Source organism: Chiloscyllium plagiosum, unplaced genomic scaffold, assembly GCF_037043375.1.
Source record: "Chiloscyllium plagiosum isolate Xiang-an unplaced genomic scaffold, Cpla_swu_hap1 HiC_scaffold_1, whole genome shotgun sequence".
NCBI classification, from domain to species: domain Eukaryota; kingdom Metazoa; phylum Chordata; class Chondrichthyes; order Orectolobiformes; family Hemiscylliidae; genus Chiloscyllium; species Chiloscyllium plagiosum.
This window is the reverse complement of record NW_028270139.1, coordinates 158,064,520-158,083,143: the sequence shown is the minus strand read 5'-3', so window position 1 is coordinate 158,083,143 and position 18,624 is coordinate 158,064,520. Positions and strand designations below refer to the sequence as shown.

Genomic DNA, 18,624 nt, shown 5'->3' with positions numbered 1-18,624 from the left:
GACCCGTCAGTCCTACTTCTTCAGGCAATAAATGCTGGCCCAGCCAGCAGCACCCGCCTCCCAGAAATGAATTTTTAAAAAATCAGGTGATAAAAATTGGGAGGAGGCTAGGGTGGAGTTTAAACACTAGCACCAACCTGTCAAGCCAAATCTGTTTGGTGTAAGTGATTTTTAAGGAGTGTTGATAGCTAGAGATTGCAGAATAAAGATAATTAACAAAAGAATCTGAAAGGAGGCTGAGGAAATTCTTTTACATCGTTATAATCCAGAAAGTATCATCGACAAAATGAACTGAATACCAACTTACTCCTGAGACAGCATCTTCAAAACTGACAATCTCTACCATCCAGAAGGACAAGGGCAGCAGATACATGGGAACAGCTGCAAGTTGCCCTCCGAGCCACTCACCCATCCTGGCTTGGAAATATATTGCCATTCCTTCAGTGTCACTGGGTCAAAACCCTGAAACTCCTCCCTAGTCGACTTACCCCTGCAGTGATTAAAAAAGGCATCTCACCACCACTTTCTCAAGAGCAATTAAAGGATGGTCCACAAACGTTGGCTTAGTCAGCAATATTCACAATCCATGAATGAATAAAAGAATGTATTGGGTGCTGGAAACAGATTCTAAAGTAACCATTCCAAAGAGAATTGGATGCAGTTAATTGAATGGCTTTTTTTCTGTGGTTTAAATATTCTATGTTTCTATTTGACGAATTGGAAAATTTCAATTCAATTTTCTCTTTCGTAAAAAGGGAAACATTTGCGAGGCACTGAAATGTGGTGGTGTTCATTGCTTTGTTTCTTGAGCCTGTGCCATCATGGCTAATCAACCCCATGAAGCCATGTTCGCTCCAAGTTCCTGAATACCTTTGTCAAAGTGTGCAGCGCTGGAAAAGCATAGGAGGTCAGGCAGCATCCGAGGAGCAAGAGAATCGATGTTTTGGGCATAAACCCTTCATCAGGAAGAGTGCCTGACCTGCTGTGCCTTTCCAGTGCCACATTTTTCAACTTTGATCTCTAGCGTCTTCAGTCCTCACCTTCCCCTGAACATCGTTGTCTTACAAAACTTTCAATCTCAGTTTTAAAATTAACCCCTGGGTTGAGCTATTGGTCGAGGGCCATGGGGAACTCAGAGTGGAACTGATTGAATAGCTCCTGTAGAGAGCTGGCACAATCATGACGAAGTGATTGGTCTCCTTCTCCACGATATCGAAACCTTCTCTGATAGCATCTACTTCTGATTAATGTGGAAAGTATGTGGGTGCGGTCAAGATTGAAATTTCAAGCAGCAACATCTACAAACTTCAACACGTTTTGAAGAAAGTTCTTGCACTTATTTTATACTTCACCAGTGCTTTTATAAAACCCCACTGACCATTTAATAGTCTTCGCTGCATTCTCCCATCTTTCTGCCCACATTGCGATGATTCGCTGGTTGAGAGATTTCAGTGCAAGTTCCCCACGGTCTAACTTCCTGCTTTGTTTACTCAGATGCAAGTAGTTCATGGTTCACCAGCATCTTCTCAGTGCCCCACCTGTTTCCAGTTGGAAACCTCCAGCCTGCATTTCCTCTCTGCTGTACATTTGTTCTTTGATGTCCTCAACAGGCCTGTATCATAATAACTCAACTGATCCTTTACTACCCCCACTCGATACTTCAAAGCTCCTGTTTTGATGTGTCAGACACATTCTTAACACTGACAAGTGGCTGACGGATTCTTTCAGGGCAGGTAGACACGCTAGACGAAAGTGAACACAAACTTTTGAAATAGTTTGAAGAACTCGAAATTAGCAACAGCCTGATCCAATGGTTTTCCATGGATCAAAGCACTTCTCTTTGTACAAAATGTGATTGTGCCTAACACTGTCCTACTTGCTCCTATTGTATAGAATCTCAGTGGACTAACCTTTTTTTACATGGATTCCCATCCAGCTTTCCAACAGGCAGAAAGTCTTCCATCTGACTTCCATCTTAATATACCTCCTGTTCTGAGTAATGCCACTTCCAGTGACCTCCAATTTATTAAACAAAAATGTAATTCCGGCAGATTATGAGCATCATGAACAAGGTCACAATTTATTGCCTATCTCTATTTGCCCTTGTGAATCTGATGGGGATCTACCTTAGTGGCTTTGCTCAGCCATTCGCATTGAGTGTTTTGCTCACTTCCTTCCTGCCCATGGCTGAGCTCTCCCCTATAGTGTAGTAGATGGGCGGGCACCGGATTAACATCCCGCCTGCCATTTTTAAATGAACATAGAAACATAGATTAACACGATCAGTAGTCAACTGAGCTTGGTGACAAGCCAATTTGCTAGTTATCACACAGCCCATACCATTCCCCGGGTACAACAGCGTGTTACAAGGGGACATAAATTTAAGGTGAAGGGTGGAAGGTATAGGGGGGATGTCAGGGGGAGGTTCTTTATCCAGAGAGTGGTGGGGGCATGGAATGAGCTGCCTGTGGGAGTGGCAGAGTCAGAATCATTGGTGACCTTTAATTGGATAGGTACATGGATGGGTGCTTAAGCTAGGACAAATGTTCGGCACAACATCGTGGGCCGAAGGGCCTGTTCTGTGCTGTATTGTTCTATGTTCTATGTTCTAGGATACAGTCATAGAGTTGTACTGCACGGAAACAGACCCTTAAGGCTGCTGAAGAGCAGTGGTTGGGGAATAGACTAGAGGTCAGGAGTTCCATCCACAGCCTTACAAGTCTTTATCGGAAAACACCTCTCCAACGAGGAACTCAAGACAGGTCCTAGAGATGCCAGAGTGAACCTTACCTCCTGACAAAGGAGAGTCTGGTGTGGTCCAGACATTCACTCTGAGTGAAAGACTAATTGAACCATGGGAATCACATGATCATAACATGTGGCCATTCAGCCCATTGCGCCTCTACATCCTCTCCAAATGATCGCCTATTACCGTTCCCCTTCCTCTCCCTTGTAACTCTGCACATTGTATCTTTCTAGATCATGTCCAACAGCCAGACCACCACCCCATCAAAGTTTCCCTTGATGTATCATCCAGCAGGTTATCGGTGGTGCACTTGGTTGGAGGAAGGGCGTTTACTCGAGATCAACGTATTCTCAAACTGTCCAGCTATTCTCCTGAGCTCTCAGTGAATTGAGGAACGAATCAGTCCAAGTGAGTGGGCTACCAGAAGCTGAAAAATTTTATTCAACTGGGAACTTCACAGGAGATGGCAGTGCAGTCCCTGCACTGTTTTCCCATCCTCTGTTAGAGGTGGGCATTTCTGAACATTCTTCTCTATAGATAGAAGAATACAGCGCAGTACAGGCCCTTGGGCCCTCGATGTTGCGCCGATCCAAGCCCACCTAAACTACACTAACCCACTATCCTCCATATACCTATCCAATGCCCTCTTAAATGCCCATAAAGAGGGAGAGTCCACCACTGTCACTGGCAGGGCATTCCATGAACTAACGACTCGCTGAGTGAAGAACCTACCCCTAACATCAGTCCTATATCTACCCCCCCTTAATTTAAAGCTATGCCCCCTTGTAATACCCGACTCAATACGCGGGAAAAGGTTCATACTGTCGACCCTATCTAACCCCCTAATCATCTTGTACACCTCAATCAAGTCACCCCTAAACCTTCTTTTCTCCAGAGAAAACAGCCCCAAGTGCCTCAGTCTTTCCTCATACGATTTTCCTTCCATACCAGGCAACATCCTGGTAAACCTCCTCTGCACCCGTTCCAATGCCTCCACATCCTTCCTATAGTATGGCGACCAAAACTGCACACAATATTCCAGATGCGGCCGTACCAGAGTCTTATACAACTGCATCATGACCTCAGGACTCCGGAACTCAATTCCTCTACCAATAAAAGCCAGTACGCCATATGCCTTCCTCACCGCACTATTTACCTGGGTGGCAACTTTCAGAGATCTGTGTACATGGACACCAAGATCCCTCTGCTCATCCACACTACCAAGTATCCGACCATTAGCCCAGTACCCCATCTTTTTATTATTCTTCCCAAAGTGAATCACCTCGCACTTAGCTACATTGAATTCCATCTGCCACCTTTCTGCCCAGCTCTGCAGCTTCTCTATATCCTGCTGTAACCTGCCACATGCTTCCTCACTGTCAACAACTCCTCCGACTTTCGTATCATCCGCAAACTTGCTCACCCAACCTTCTAACCCCTCTTCCAGGTCATTTATAAAAATGACAAACAGCAATGGTCCCAAAACAGATCCTTGCGGAACACCGCTAGTGACGGCACTCCATGAAGAAACTTTGCCATCAACTACTACCCTCTGTCTTCTTCCATCCAGCCAATTCCTAATCCAAACCTCCAACTCACCCTCAATGCCATATCTCCGTATTTTCTGCAGTAGCCTACCATGGGGAACCTTATCAAACGCCTTACTAAAATCCATATATACCACATCTACCGCTTTCCCCTCATCAACCTCCTTCGTCACCTTTTCAAAGAATTCAATAAGGTTTGTGAGGCACGACCTGCCCTTCACAAAACCAAACCTGCCCTTCTTGAGAAGACTGAGCAGAGTTAAAACTGTGCAACAAGTCACTTCAGTGCCAGCGTTCTAATTTCAGCCCCACATTTACCTGTGCCACATGGGCCATCTGAAGAACAAGAGAGGATTGGTGTAACATCTGAGGCTAAATTTAAGAAAACTGTTTCCTCTGGTTGGAGGTTAAAAATAGAATAGAATAGAATAGAATAGAATCCCAACAGTGTGGAAACAGGCCCTTCAGCCCAACACGTCTACACTAACGCTCCGAAGAGCAACCCACCCAAACCCATTCCCTAACCCTCTTATTTACTAGTGCACCTAACCTACACATCCCTGAACACTATGGGCAATTTAGCATGGTCAGTTCACCTAACCTGCACATCTTTGGATCGTGGGAGGAAACCAGAGCACCCGGAGGAAACCCGTGCAGACAAGAGGAGAATGTTCAAACTCCACACGATCACCCAATTTTGTAATCAGAACAAAGATACATTACCTTAGACCTAGGGCCATTCAGGGTGAGATATCAGGGAGCACTTTATTTCATTCTAAAGCTAGTGAAAATCTGGAAAACTCTCCTCAAAAGAATTATCCTGCATCTTGGCTGTGTGGGGAAACAATGTAATTTTTATACCACAATTGAGAGATTTCTGTGAAGAAATACTGTTAAAGAATAGGTAGGTCAATTGATATGTTAAGCTATGGATGTTGAGATATTGCGCAGCAGTGATCTAACTGAATTAAAGCACTAATACAAGGGGCTGAATGGCCTCCTACTGTCTTTCTTTTTTCTCCACCCACCCCTCAGCTGAGCCCTGAATTCATTTCCCCAAAATCCATACACCAAATCCATGTCAAGACTAGCCCTTTGTGTAGCCAAACCCCTAAACTACATTAACACTTGGAGTATTTACATTCGCTTGACTTCCTCAGTCCAATATCTCAAGCTCCTCGCACATTACTATCCATGTAGAATAGAATAGAATAGAATAGAACATTACAGCACAGTACCGGCCCTTCGGCCCTCAATGTTGCGCTGACCTGTTGAACCAATCTGAAGCCTATCTATCCCACACTATTCCATTTTCATCCATATGTTTGACCAATGACCATTGAAATGCCTGTAAAGTTTGCGAGTCTGCTACTGTTGCAGGCAGTGCATTCCACGCCCCTACTACTCTCTGTGTAAAGAATCTACCTCTGACATCTGTGCTATATCTATCACCCCTCAGTTTAAAGCTATGTCCCCTCGTGCTAGCCAACACCATCTGAGGAAAACTGGAGGGTGACTCAAGAATGGGAATTCCCTGAATTTAACCCCTTATGGTTAACCCCTCAGCCATGTTGGTTGTTAGCAATAGGCACTGTTTGAGGTGCAATATAAGCTCTCTGATCCGGAAATCCAAAGTCCGGAAATAACAGTTGTCTGGAAAATTTTTTGAATGGACCTATGGACTGACTAATCGAGTTCATATTGGACCAGCAGTTCCAGTGCATTCACAGGCAGCCTGGCTGGCACAGCATGGATACAATCCAAATTCTTCCAAACATCAAACACGCACATGTTTTCTTGTCATTGTTGTGGAGTCTGCCTTGTTTCACAATGGCAGTGTGTTACTCGATGGTGAGGGCCAACAGAGTTTAATTTGTATAAATGTGAGGTATTCCATTTGGGTAAAATGAACAATGGCAGAACTTATAACAATTAATGAGAGCTCTGGGTCATGTTGTAGAACAGAGAGACCAGAGGTACATATTTCTTTGGAATTTATAGCACATGTAGACAGGGTGGTTAAGAAATCAAAAAGTGTGGTGCTGGAAAAGCACAGCTAGTCAGACAGCGTCTGAGGAGCAGGAGAATCAACGTTTTGAGCAAAAGCTCTTCATCAGGAAGAGCTGATGAAGGGCTTATGCTCAAAATGTTAACTCTCCTGCTCCTCGGATGCTGCCTGACTGGCTGTGCTTTTCCAGCACCACGCATTTTGACTCTGACCTCCAGTATCTGCAGTCCTCACTTTCTCCAGGGTGTTTAAGAAGATGTTTAACATGGTTGCCTTTGCTGCTTAGGCCTTTGAATATAGGAGTTGGGTTGTCAAGTTGAGGTTGGACAGGACACTGGGGTGAGGCCTTTTAGAATATAAAAGTACAGCACACAATGTTGTGCCAAGGATTACTCCTAATGTAAAATAAATAACTTTATCTATGCACCCCTCAATTCACTGCTATCCATGTGCATGTCCAGCAGTTGCTTAAATGTCCCCAATGACTCTGCTTCCACCACCACCGCTGGCAACGCATTCCATGCATTCACAACTCTCTGCGTAAAGAACCTTCCTCTGATGTCCCCTCTATACCTTTCTCCTAATATCTTAAAACTATGACCCCTCGTGCCAGTCAATCCTCCCCAGAGGAAAAGTCTCTGGCTATTGACTCTATCCATGCCTCTCATTATCTTGTACACCTCGATCAGGTCACCTCTCTTCCTCCTTCTCTCCAGAGAGAAAAGTCTGAGCTTAATCAACCTCTCTTCATAAGGCAAGCCCTCCAGTCCAGGCAGCATCTTGGTAAACCTTCTTTGCACCCTCTCCAAAGCCTCTGTGTCTTTCCTATAGTAGGGTGACCAGAACTGGAAACAGTATTCCAAGTGTGGTCTCACCAGGGACTTGTAGAGCTGCAACAAAACCTCGCGGCTCTTAAACTCGATCCCCCTGTTAATGAAAGCCAAAACACAATATGCTTTCTTAACAATCCTATCCTCTTGGGTGGCAACTTTGAGAGATCTGAAATAATGTGTCCAGTTCTGGTCACCCTCTTATAGGATGGATAGTAGGTTCAGAAAGAATTTACCAGGATGTCACCAGAAATGGAAGGTTTGAGTTATAAAGAGAGGCGAAGACTTTTTTCACTCTAGTGTAGGAGGTTGAGGGGTGACCTTGAGAAGTTTATAAAATCATGAGGTGCGTAGACCTTTTCCTTAGGTTGGGGAAAGTTCAAAACTAGAGGTATACTTTTAAGGAGAGATGATAAAGATTTAAAAAGGACATGAGGGTCAACTTTTTTACTCAGAGAGTGGTTCGTTTCTAGAAAGAACTGCCAGAGGAAGTGTTGGACACAGATAGGCTTACAACATTTAAAAGACATTTGGATAAGTACATGGATAGGGAAGGTTTGGACATATATGGGTCAAGCGCAGGCAGGTGGATCTAGTTTAGTTTGGGAACATGGTTGGCATGGACTAGTTGGACGAAAGGTGTGTTTCCGTGCTCTGTGACTCTGTAACAGTTGGCGGACTGGTGCTGTCAATGTGATGCCCTCACAGATAATCCATTAGGGTCAATGTCATAGTCTACCCACAGCCCAAAAATAATCACAATATTGAAGTGAACCAAACAGGTTAAAGAACGTCAAGTTTCTAAATAGGCAAAACATGGCCGAGTGGAATTTTCTATCTCGACTGAAGGCCACCAAGACTCATGGGTTTTCAAAAATCACAAAGTGATACAGAAAGCACATCCTGGGACTTGAGCATGATTTGGTTAAGAACAAAAAGCTCATCAAATATTATTTATTATTGTAATTACATCATGGGCACTCTGTGTTATATTCCCACCATTTCAATGAAAGTATATGTATGTGTATGAACACTAGACATTCTAATATAATTGTATTACCCAGAAAATTCTAAAATACACAAATGACTTGGTCTTAAGGTGGACTGGGGAAGCCAAGCTGCATTCACGTATTGAGTAAAGTTTGCTTGTGAGCATATTGCCATTAACTAAAATTTCATTGCTAACTCTTGGTGGCTGTTGTGGTATAGTGGTGTGTCCCTATCTCCAGGCCAGGAGGCCCAATTTCAAGTCCCACCACCTGTGGAGATGTGAATATTTCTCTTTTCTATGGGGATCAGTTCTCAAAGTATTACAATTGAGTAAAGGTAACTATCAAGACATGAGGGAGGAGCTGGAGTAAGTTAGCCAGTAATATTAAAGAAGATTGCAAGAGTTTTTCACATGTCTAAAAGGTCTGAGAGCGACGCAAGGGTGAATGTTGGACTGCTGCAAAATGAGGCTGGGCAAGCAGCAATGGGGAACAAAGAAATGGCAGAAGAACTGAACAGGTACTTTACATCAATTTTCACAGTGGAAGACACCAGCAGCAGACCAGAACTTCGTGACATTCAGGGTCAAAGATGAGAGTAGTGGCCATTACTAAGGGAGAAGGTGCTGGGGAAGCTGAAAGGTCTGAAGGTGGATAAATCACTGGGACCGGATGGACTACAGTCTGATGGAGATAGCTGAGGGGATTGTAGAGGCATTGGGGATGATCCTTTAGGAATCACTGAAGTAAACGTTAGTCCCAGAGGACTGGAAAATGGCTAATGTAACACTCCTGTTTAAGAAGGGAGGGAGGCAGAAAACAGGGAACTATAGGCAGTTTGCCTGACCTTGGTCATTGGTAAGATTTTAGAGTCCATTACTAAGGACGGGAATTGACAAGTACTTGGAAGGGCATGGTAAAATAGGTCGAAGATTGTGGTGCTGGAAAAGCACAGCAGTTCAGGCAGCATCCAAGGGGCAGGAGAATCGACATTTCAGGCATTATCCCTTCATCAGGAGTGTGAAATAGGGCTGAGTCAGCACAGCTTCAACAAGGGGAGGTCATGCCTGACAAATCTGTTAGAATTCTTTAAGGAAGTAATGGAACTAGATGAGCGCCAATGGATGTGATCTATTTGGATTTCCGAAAACCTTTCCTAAGGCACTGCAAAGGAGCTGTTAAATAAGAGTCCATGGTATTAGGGACAAGATACTGGCATGCATAGAGGATTGGCTGATTGTCATAAGATAAAAGGTGGGGATAAAGGGGACTTCTTCAGGACGGCAGCCAGTGACTAGTGGAGTTCCACGGGAACCAATGTCGGGACCACAACTATTCATATTACATATTAATGAGCTCAGTGAGGGAACTGAGGGCACTGTTGCTAAGTTTGCAGAAGACACAAAGACAAGTGCAGGGACAGATAGTGTTGAGGAAGCAGAGAGGCTGCAGAAGGACTTAGACAGGCTCGGAGAGTGGCAGATGGAACACAATGTGGAAAAGTGTGAGATTGTGCACTTTGTGGGGAAGGATAAAGACTTGACTGTTTTCTAAAGACTTTAGTAATCTGAAGCACAAAGGGATTTCGGAATCCTAGTTCAGGATTCTCTTAAAGTTAACATGCTGGTTCAGTTGGCAGTTGTGAAAGCAAATGCAACGCTAATATTTATTTCAAGAGGGCTAGAGTACAAGAGCAGAGCTGTACTCCCTTGGCTGCATAAGGTTCTGGTCAAACTGCATTTGGAATATTGTGAGCAGTTTTGGGACCCATATCTAAGGAAGGATGTGCTGGCTGGGAACACGATCCAGGGAAGGTTTACAAGAATGATCCCAAGGATAAGAAGTCAGTGCAGGCTGAAGGGCATGTTCCTTTGCTGTATTACATTGCATTGTTTTAAGGCTTATCATGTGAGGAATGGTTAAGAACTCTGGGTCTGCACTTGATGGAGTTTCGAAGGATGAAGGGGAAATCTCATTGAAACGTGCAGAATACTGAGAGGCCTGTGTAGAACAGAAATGGAGAAGATGTTTCCACTAGTCGAAGAGACTGGTACCTGAGGGCACAGCCTCAGAGTGAGGGGGTGGCCCTTTAGAACTGAGATGAGGAGGAATTTCTTCAGCCAGAGGGTGGGTGACTTTGTGGAACCAGTTGCTACTGAAGGCTGTGGGGGCAAAGTCATTGGGCATATTTAAGACAGAGATAGATTGGTTCTTGATTAGTAAGGTGATCAAAGGTTATGGGGAGAAGGCAGGTAAGTGGAGTTGAGAAACTATCAGCCATGATTGAATGGCGGAGCAGACTTGATGGGCTGAATGGTCCAATTCTGATTCTATATATAATGGTCTTTCAGGCTTTTGGAAAAGGCAGTAGTTTGGAACTAATAGCTTGTGCAGGCCGTCTGAATTGTAATAAGTCTGTATTTCTGAACTTATCTGGTTAACGCTTCCTACATACTTCTCCTCAGCCAAGTGCCTCGGGATATTTTCTCTTGTTCTTCTATTTAAGAGCCAGTTACTGTACCCACTAGATGAATTCGTTCTCATTTTTAAAACAGCAAGACTGAAATTTTGATTAATTGAGCCTTTTTAATTTTTTTTTCACATTGCAATAACCTTTTAGCGAGTTTTTTTTGTATGTGTTTGATAACTATACTTAATGTTTTAAAAAGAAAAGATTCCAGCCAATAATATACAGTAATGCGCAGCACTATTTGGTACGAGGGGCTTGAGTGTCTCTGCCAGTGGGGAGTGAAGAGGAAAGTTCCCAAAACGATCGCCCAGGGTGTTAGTCGCTTAGACCACCGATGCCACTGAGGTCACGGAGGTGATTTTGCTGCTGTCGTCTGCCCAGGGCTGGAGGTTCTGCAGGGCGTATAGTGAGGCATTGTGCAGGCACAGGGGGTCCTGCTGAATGGGCTGAGTCAGCGATTTCTGGAAGGCCTCTTGCTGGAGCTGGATCATCAGTCGATTTGCCTGCTGCCTCTCCGCTTCCCGTTCCTCAGCCGTCTGCCTCCTGATTGGAAAGATAACCAAAGAGAGAGAGAGAGAGAGAGAGAGGAAACAGGTCATTATGGGGGAAGAACTTTCTTATTCTCTTATGGAATCATAGAGTCATACAGCACAGGGACAGACCCTTCAGTCCAACCAGTCCATTCTGATCATAATCCAAGCTGAACTAGTCCCACCTGCCTGCTCCTGGCCCATATCCCTCCAAACCTTTCCTCTTCATGTACTTATCCAAATGTCTTTTAAAGGGTGGAATTATACCCACATCCACTACTTCCTCATGAACCATTCTGTCTGTAAAACATTTGCCCTCATCTCTTTTTAAAATCTCTCTCCTCTCACCTTAAAAAATGTGGAGGTGCTGGTGTTGAACCAGGGTGGACAAAGCTAAAAATCACACAACACCAGGTTATGGTCCAACAGGTTTATTTGGAAGTACAAGCTTGCAGAGTGCTGCTCCCTCGTCAGGTCCACTAGCTACCTGATGAAGGAGTGGCAATTCGAAAGCTAGTACTTCCAAATAAACTTGGTGGACTATAAGCTGGTGTTGTGTGATTTTTAATTTTAAAAATGTGACCCCTGGTCTTGAAATCCCTCATCCTAAGGAAAAAACACCTACCATTAACCATTTCTGTACCCCTCGCGATTTTATAAACTTCTATAAGGTCACCTCTCAACCTCCTCCTCCAATCCAGTCAAAAAAGTCCCAGGCTATCCAGCCTTCCTTTATAACCCAAAACTTCCATACCCAGTAACATCCTGGTAAATCTCTTCCGAGCGTTCTCCAGCTTAACAATATCATTGCTATAACAGTGTCACCAGAACTGGAAACAGCATTCTAGAAGAGGCCTTACCAATGTTTTGTACAACCTCAACATGACTTGCTAGCTCCTATACTCAAAGTACTGAGCAATGAAGGCAAGCATGCTAAGTACCTTCTTAACCAGCCTGACAAGCCTTTAAAATCAAAATCTGATGGTAATGGGTTGCTTCTTTTCCACGACCTCTGGCTCACACCAAAGTTGCATCATTCATTAAATGTCTATCCTATCTGTTCTATGTTTATTTGTCTCTTTGCATGAGTGTGTGTCTTGCATCTGCCTGGGCGCATGAATCAGCCTCTATCAGTGAATTAGAGACCTTTGAAACTGAAAGAATATGTTGGAAGAGAGAGACTTGTTGCTCAATCTTCTTATCAGGACAGAATGCAAGAATGCCAAATTTCCAACAATTTTGAAACAAGTTATAATGCAGGAGGAAAGGGTGCTGATTGGTCAATGCATCAAGATTTGTCAACCAATCAGCACCTTGTTCCCCTACAATATAAAGTATACACTAATGTTTGAAATTTGGCATTCTTGCATTCTATCCTGATGTGTGCAAGATGAAACTATTATGCACTGAAAATGTGTTGCTGGAAAAGCGCAGCAGGTCAGGCAGCATCCAAGGAGCAGGAGAATTGATGTTTCGGGCATGAGCCCTTCTTCAGGAAAGAAGAAGGGCTCATTCCCGAAACGTCGATTCTCCTGCTCCTTGGATGCTGCCTGACCTGCTGCACTTTTCCAGCAACACATTTTCAGCTCTGAACTCCAGCATCTGCAGTCCTCACTTTCTCCTAGAAAATATTCTGCAACCTGTTTCTATTTTTAGTCATACTTAAGTTTTATTATGTGATAAAGGGAGATTTTTGTTATGCAAAGATTTTAACATAAACAAAACTAAGATGGGCAAATGGAGGAAAGATGCATATCAGACACAATCAAATTCAAGGGCATAACTTAAAGGGCTGAATGGCTGTCATAGCTAAATGGTAGCACTCCCAGTGCTGAACAGAAAGATATAGGTCAAGACCCAGCCTAAAGTCTTGACATACAGCTAGTCAGATAGTCCCAAGGCAGGATAGATTGTGCTACACTGCAGGAAGTGCTGTCTTTCCAATATGATGTTAAATCTAGTCCCGATCTGCCATTTTTGCTGATTGTACAAAATATTACTTGTACAATGGGCCCAATGTTGTGGTAGATTATTTATCCTTCAACTAGATCCATTCCAAAATAGATTCCAAAACTCTGGAATTCCCTTCCTAACACCATTATTGGTTTACTTATATGCATGTGGACTGCAGCAGTACAAGACAAAATGGGCAATAAATACTGGCCCAGCCAGAAATGCTACATGCCATGAGTGAAAGCAAAGGTTGTCATCACCTTTGTGTGAATTGCTGCATGTAAATTGGCAGTTGCACTTTCTGAACTACACAATAAAGGTAGGTGTGAAGTACTTGAGACATCTTGAGATTGTGAAAAGAGAGACTTGTTCAATCTTCTCATCAGGGCTGTAAAAATAGGGCTTTTATTCTATAGCTCTTCCTTGATCTTTCATGGGATATGGATGCTATTAGAGCAGCACAGTGGCTCAGTGGTTAGCACAGCTGCCTCAGAGCACCAGGCACCCGGGTTTAATTCCAGCCTTGGACGATTGTGTGGAATTTGCACATTCTCCCCGTGTCTGCGTGGGTTTCCTCCAGGTGCTCCGGTTTCTTCCCACAATCCAAAGATGTGCAGGTCAGGTGAATTGGCCATGCTAAACTGCCCATAGGGTCAGGTGCAATAGTCAGGGATAAATATCTGGTAGGGGAATGGGTCTGGTAGGGTTACTCTTCGGAGGGTCGGTGTGGACTTGTTGGGCTGAAATGCCTGTTTCCATACTGTAGGGAATTGAATCTAATCTAATGTAATGATTAGGTGGATTGGCTGTGCTAAATTGCCCATCATGTCCGGGGATGTGCAGGTTAAGTGGTTTGGCCATGGGAAATGCAAAGTTTTAGGTTAGGGGTGTGAGTCTGGGTGGAATACTCTTTGGAAGTTAGCGTGGACTCGATGGGCTGAATGGCCTGCTCCGACACTGTAGAAATTCTACAATTCTATACTATCCCTAATTTCCCTGGCAATAAATGGCAGGCTAGGCCATTTCAAAGCCAACCAAGTAGCTGTGGGTCTGGGGTTACATGAGGCCAGACCAAGTAAGGATGGTAGTTTTCCTTCCCTAAAGGATATTAGGGAACCAGATGGGTTTTCCTCACAGAATGAAGTGCGGACAAGAAGGAGGTCATTTGGCCAATCAGTCCTGCATGAGTTCTTCAAATGAGGAACAATATCTGGTGCAAGTTTTTTTTCACCAAGACCCTTCCCCATTTCCTTTCTCCAAATAATCATCCAAAGGCCCATTTTGAAGGCTTTAGTTTAGGATAATCAATGGTAGCTCCACAGTCACCATGCCTGAGACTTTCTTTATGTTCCAAAATATTAATTTAAGGCAAATTACAGCAGGACTTATACACCTAAGGGTAAGGCCTTCGGGAGTGTTGCTGAACAAAGAGACCTTGGAGTGCAGGTTCATAGTTCCTTGAAAGTAGACTCGCAGGTAGATAGACTAGTGAAGAAGGTGTTTGATATGCTTACCTTTATTGGCCAGTGCATTGAGTACAGTAATTGGGAGGTATTGTTATGGCTGTACAAGACATTGGCCAGGTTACTTTTGGAAAACTGCATGCAATTCTGGTCTCCCTGCTCTACGAAAGTTGTTGTGAAACTTGAAAGGGTGCAGAAAAGATTAAAAAGGAGGTTGCTAGGGTTAGAGGGTTTGCGCTGTAGGAAGACGCTGAGTAGGCTGGGCTGTTTTCCCTGGAGTGTAGAAGGCTGAGGGGTGTCCTTATAGAGGTTTATAAAATCATGAGGGGCATGGATAGAGGTAAATAGCCAATGTCATTTTCCCAGAGTAGGGGAGTCCAAAACTAGAGGGCATACCTTTATGTTGGGAGGTGAAAGATTTAAAAGGACCAAAAGGGCAACTTTCTCATGCAGAGGATGGTGCGTGTATGGAATGAGTTCCCAGAGGAAGTGGTGGAGGCTGGTACAATTAAAACATTTAAAAAGCATCTGGATAGGTATATGACTAGGAAGGTTTAGAGGGATTTGGGCCAAATTCTGGCAAATGGGATTAGATTAATTTAGGATATCTGGTCGGCATGGATGGGTTGTACGGAAGGTCTGTTTCTGTACATCTCTATGACTCTATGACTCTAAACTACTACAGTTCAGTGTCCAGGGCTATGAGTCTGAGCCCCTGGATTACGAGGGGCGATAGGCAAGACTTAGGAGATATAGAATGGGGTAGCAAAATGCAAGGGATGGAGACAATTGAAATGTGGAGCTGGTTTAAGGAACAGATATTGCATGTTCTTGATAGGTATGTCCCTGTCAGGCAGGGAGGAAGTGATAGGTAAGGGAACCGTGGTTTACTAAAGAAATTGTATCACTTGTTAAGCGGAAGAGGGAGGCTTATATGACGCTGAGACGAGATGGTTCAGATCAGGTGATGGAGGAATTACAGATTAGCTAAGAAGGATTTAGAGAGAGTTAAGAAGAGGAAGGAGGGGACATTGAGGGTCTTTAGCAGGTAGAATAAAGGAGAATCCTAAAGCTTTCGAGAGGTATGTGAGGAATAAAAGAATGACTAGGGTAGGAATAGGGCCAATCAAAGACAGAAGTGGGAAGTTGTGTGTGGACTCTGTGGATATCAGAGAGGTGCTAAACAAATATTTCTCATCTGTTCCACTCAAGAAAGGAGTATACTGTAGAGGAGAAGACTGAGATATAGGCTATTAGACTTGAAAGGGTTGAGGAGAAAGTGAGGTCTGCAGATGCTGGAGATCAAAGTTGAAACTTTATTGCTGGAACAGCACAGCAGGTCAGGCAGCATCCAGGGAACAGGAGATTCGACGTTTCGGGCACAGGCCCTTCTTCAGGAATGTTGAGGTTGAAAGGGTTGAGGTTAGTAAGTAGGAGGTGTTATCAATTCTAGAAAGCATGAAAGTAAACAGGTTTTAAGAAGATTTGTAACTCAGGTTGAGGTTTTGGATGTAGGTTTGCTCGCTGAGCTGCAAGGTTCATTTCAAGATGTTTCGTTACCTTACTAGTAACATCTTCAGTGGGCCTCAGGCGAAGCAATGCTGCGAATTCGTGCTTTCTATTTACATGTTTGGGTTTCTTTGGGTTGGTGATGTCATTTCCTGTGGTGATGTTATTTCCTGTGGTGAATTCACTTCCTGTTCCTTTTCTCAGGGGGTGGTAGATGGGGTCTAACTCGATGTGTTAGTTGGTAGAGTTCTAGTTGGAATGCCATGCTTCTAGGAATTCTAGACAAGTCTCCTAAGCCAGATGGGATTTATCCAAGGATTCCCTGGGAAGCTAGTGAGGAGATGGCAGAGCCTTTGGCCTTAATCTTTGAGTCGTCATTGTCTACAGGTTTAGTACCAGAGGACTGGAGGATTGCAAATGTTGTACCCTTGTACAAGAAGGGCAATAGAGATGACCCAGGTAATTATAGACCAGTGAGCCTTACGTCTGTTGTAGGAAAAGCTTTGGAAAGGATTATAAGAGATAAGATTTATAATCATCTAGCAAGCAACAATTTGATTTCAGATAGTCAACATGGTTTCATCAAGGCCAGGTCATATCTCACAAACCCCTCACTGAGTTTTTTTGAGAAGGTGACCAAGCATGTAGATGAGGGTAGGGCAGTTGACATGGTACACATGGACTTCAGTAAAGGTAAAGTTCCACGTGGTAGGCTGTAGGAGAAAATGTGGAGGCATGGGATTGAGGGTGATTTAGCAGTTTGGATTAGGAACTGGCTTTCTGTAAGAAAGCAACAAGTGGTGGTTGATGGTAAATACTCAGCCTAGAGTCCGGTTACTAGTGGTATGCCACAAGGATCTGTTTTGGGGCCACTGCTGTTTGTCATTTTTATAAATAACTTGGACGCAGGCATAGGTGGATGGGTTAGTAAGTTTGCAGATGACACTAAGGTCGGTAGAGTAGTGGACAGTGTGGAAGAATTTTGCAGGTTGCAGGGGGACTTAGATAAACTGCAGAATTGGGCTGAGACGTGGCAAATGGAGTTCAATGCAGATAAATGTGAGGTGATTCACTTTGGGAAAATAACAGGAAGGCAGAGTACTAGGTCAATAAAAGATTCTTGGCAATGTGGGTGTGCAGAGGGATCTTGGTGTCCATGTACATAGATCCCTGAAAGTTGCCACCCACGTTGATAGTGCTGTTAAGAAGGCATACGGTGTGTTAGGCTTTATCGGTAGAGGGATTGAGTTCTGGAGCCGTGATGTCATGCTGCAACTATACAAAACGCTAGTGCGGCATCACTTGAAATATTGTGTACAGTTCTAGTCACCCCATTACAGGAATGATGTGGAAGCATTGGAAAAGGTGCAGAGGAGATTTACCAGGATGTTGCCTGGTGTGGAGGGAAGGTCTTATCAGCAGAGGCTGAGGGACTTGGATCTGTTCTCATTGGAGAGAAGAAGGCTAAGAGGCAATTAATAGAGATATACAAGATGATCAGAGTATTAGATTGGGTGGACAGTGACAGTCTTTTTCCTCGGATGATAACATCATCTTGTGTGAGGGGGCATAGTTGCAAGTTGAGGGATGATAGATTAAAGCCTGATGTCAAAGGCTTTAATCTTTACTCAGAGAGTGGTAAGGGCATGGAATGCCCTGCCTGCTAATGTAGTTATCTCTGCCACATTAGGGAGATTTAAACAATCCTTGGATAAGCACATGGATGATGATGGAACAGTGTAGGGGGGATGGGCTTAGATTAGTCACATGTTGGTGCAACATCAAAGGCTTAAGAGCCTGTTCTGCACTGTATTGTTCTATGTTCTATGTTTAGAGACATTAACCACTACACCACACCCTCCTTCCTTTCCTATGAATGGGACCTGTACAAGCTTAATCATTACATCTTAACAGGACTGGAACTGATGTCCAGGGAGAGGGAAATACCTGGTCAGGTCCACGCCCCCCTCCAGTCCTGGCACCTTCCCCTGCCACTGCAGGAATTGTAAAACCTGCGCCCACATCTCCTCCCTCACCTCCATCCAAGGCCCTAAAGGACCTTCCACATCCATCAATGTTTTACCCGCACATCCACCAATATCATTTATTGTATCCGTTGCTCCCGAAGCGCTCTCCTCTACATTGGGGAGACTGGACGCATCCTAGCAGAGCACTTTAGGGAACATCTCTGGGACACCCGCATCAATCAACCACACCTCCCTGTGACCCAACATTTCAACTCCCCCTCCCTCTCTGCCGAGGACATGGAGGTCCTGGGCCTCCTTCACCGCCGCTCCCTCACCACCAGACGCCTGGAGGAAGAACGCCTCATCTTCTGCCTCGGAACACTTCGACCCCAGGGCATCATTGTGGACTTCAACAGTTTCCTCATTTCTCCTTCCCCCACCTCACCCCAATTCCAAACTTCCAGCTCAACACTGTCCCCATGACTTGTCCCATCTGCCTATCTTCTTTTCCACCTATCCACTCCACCCTCATCCCTGACCTATCACCTTCATCCCCTCCCCCACTCACCTATTGTACTCTATGCTACTTTCTCCCCACCTCCACCCTCCTCT

At 44.2% G+C, this 18,624-nt stretch overlaps 1 protein-coding gene across 1 annotated transcript in view; it reads right to left on the bottom strand.

Annotated features, from left to right (window-relative positions):
- Positions 1-10,698: 10,698 nt before the first annotated feature.
- Positions 10,699-18,624, bottom strand: part of tlx2 (T cell leukemia homeobox 2) — a 75,824-nt gene continuing 67,898 nt past the window's right edge. Inside the window, exon 3 of the mRNA XM_043693278.2 lies at positions 10,699-11,133. Coding sequence (XP_043549213.1) covers positions 10,914-11,133 — 220 coding nt within the window. The 3' untranslated portion in view covers positions 10,699-10,913. The remainder of the gene's footprint in view (positions 11,134-18,624) is intronic.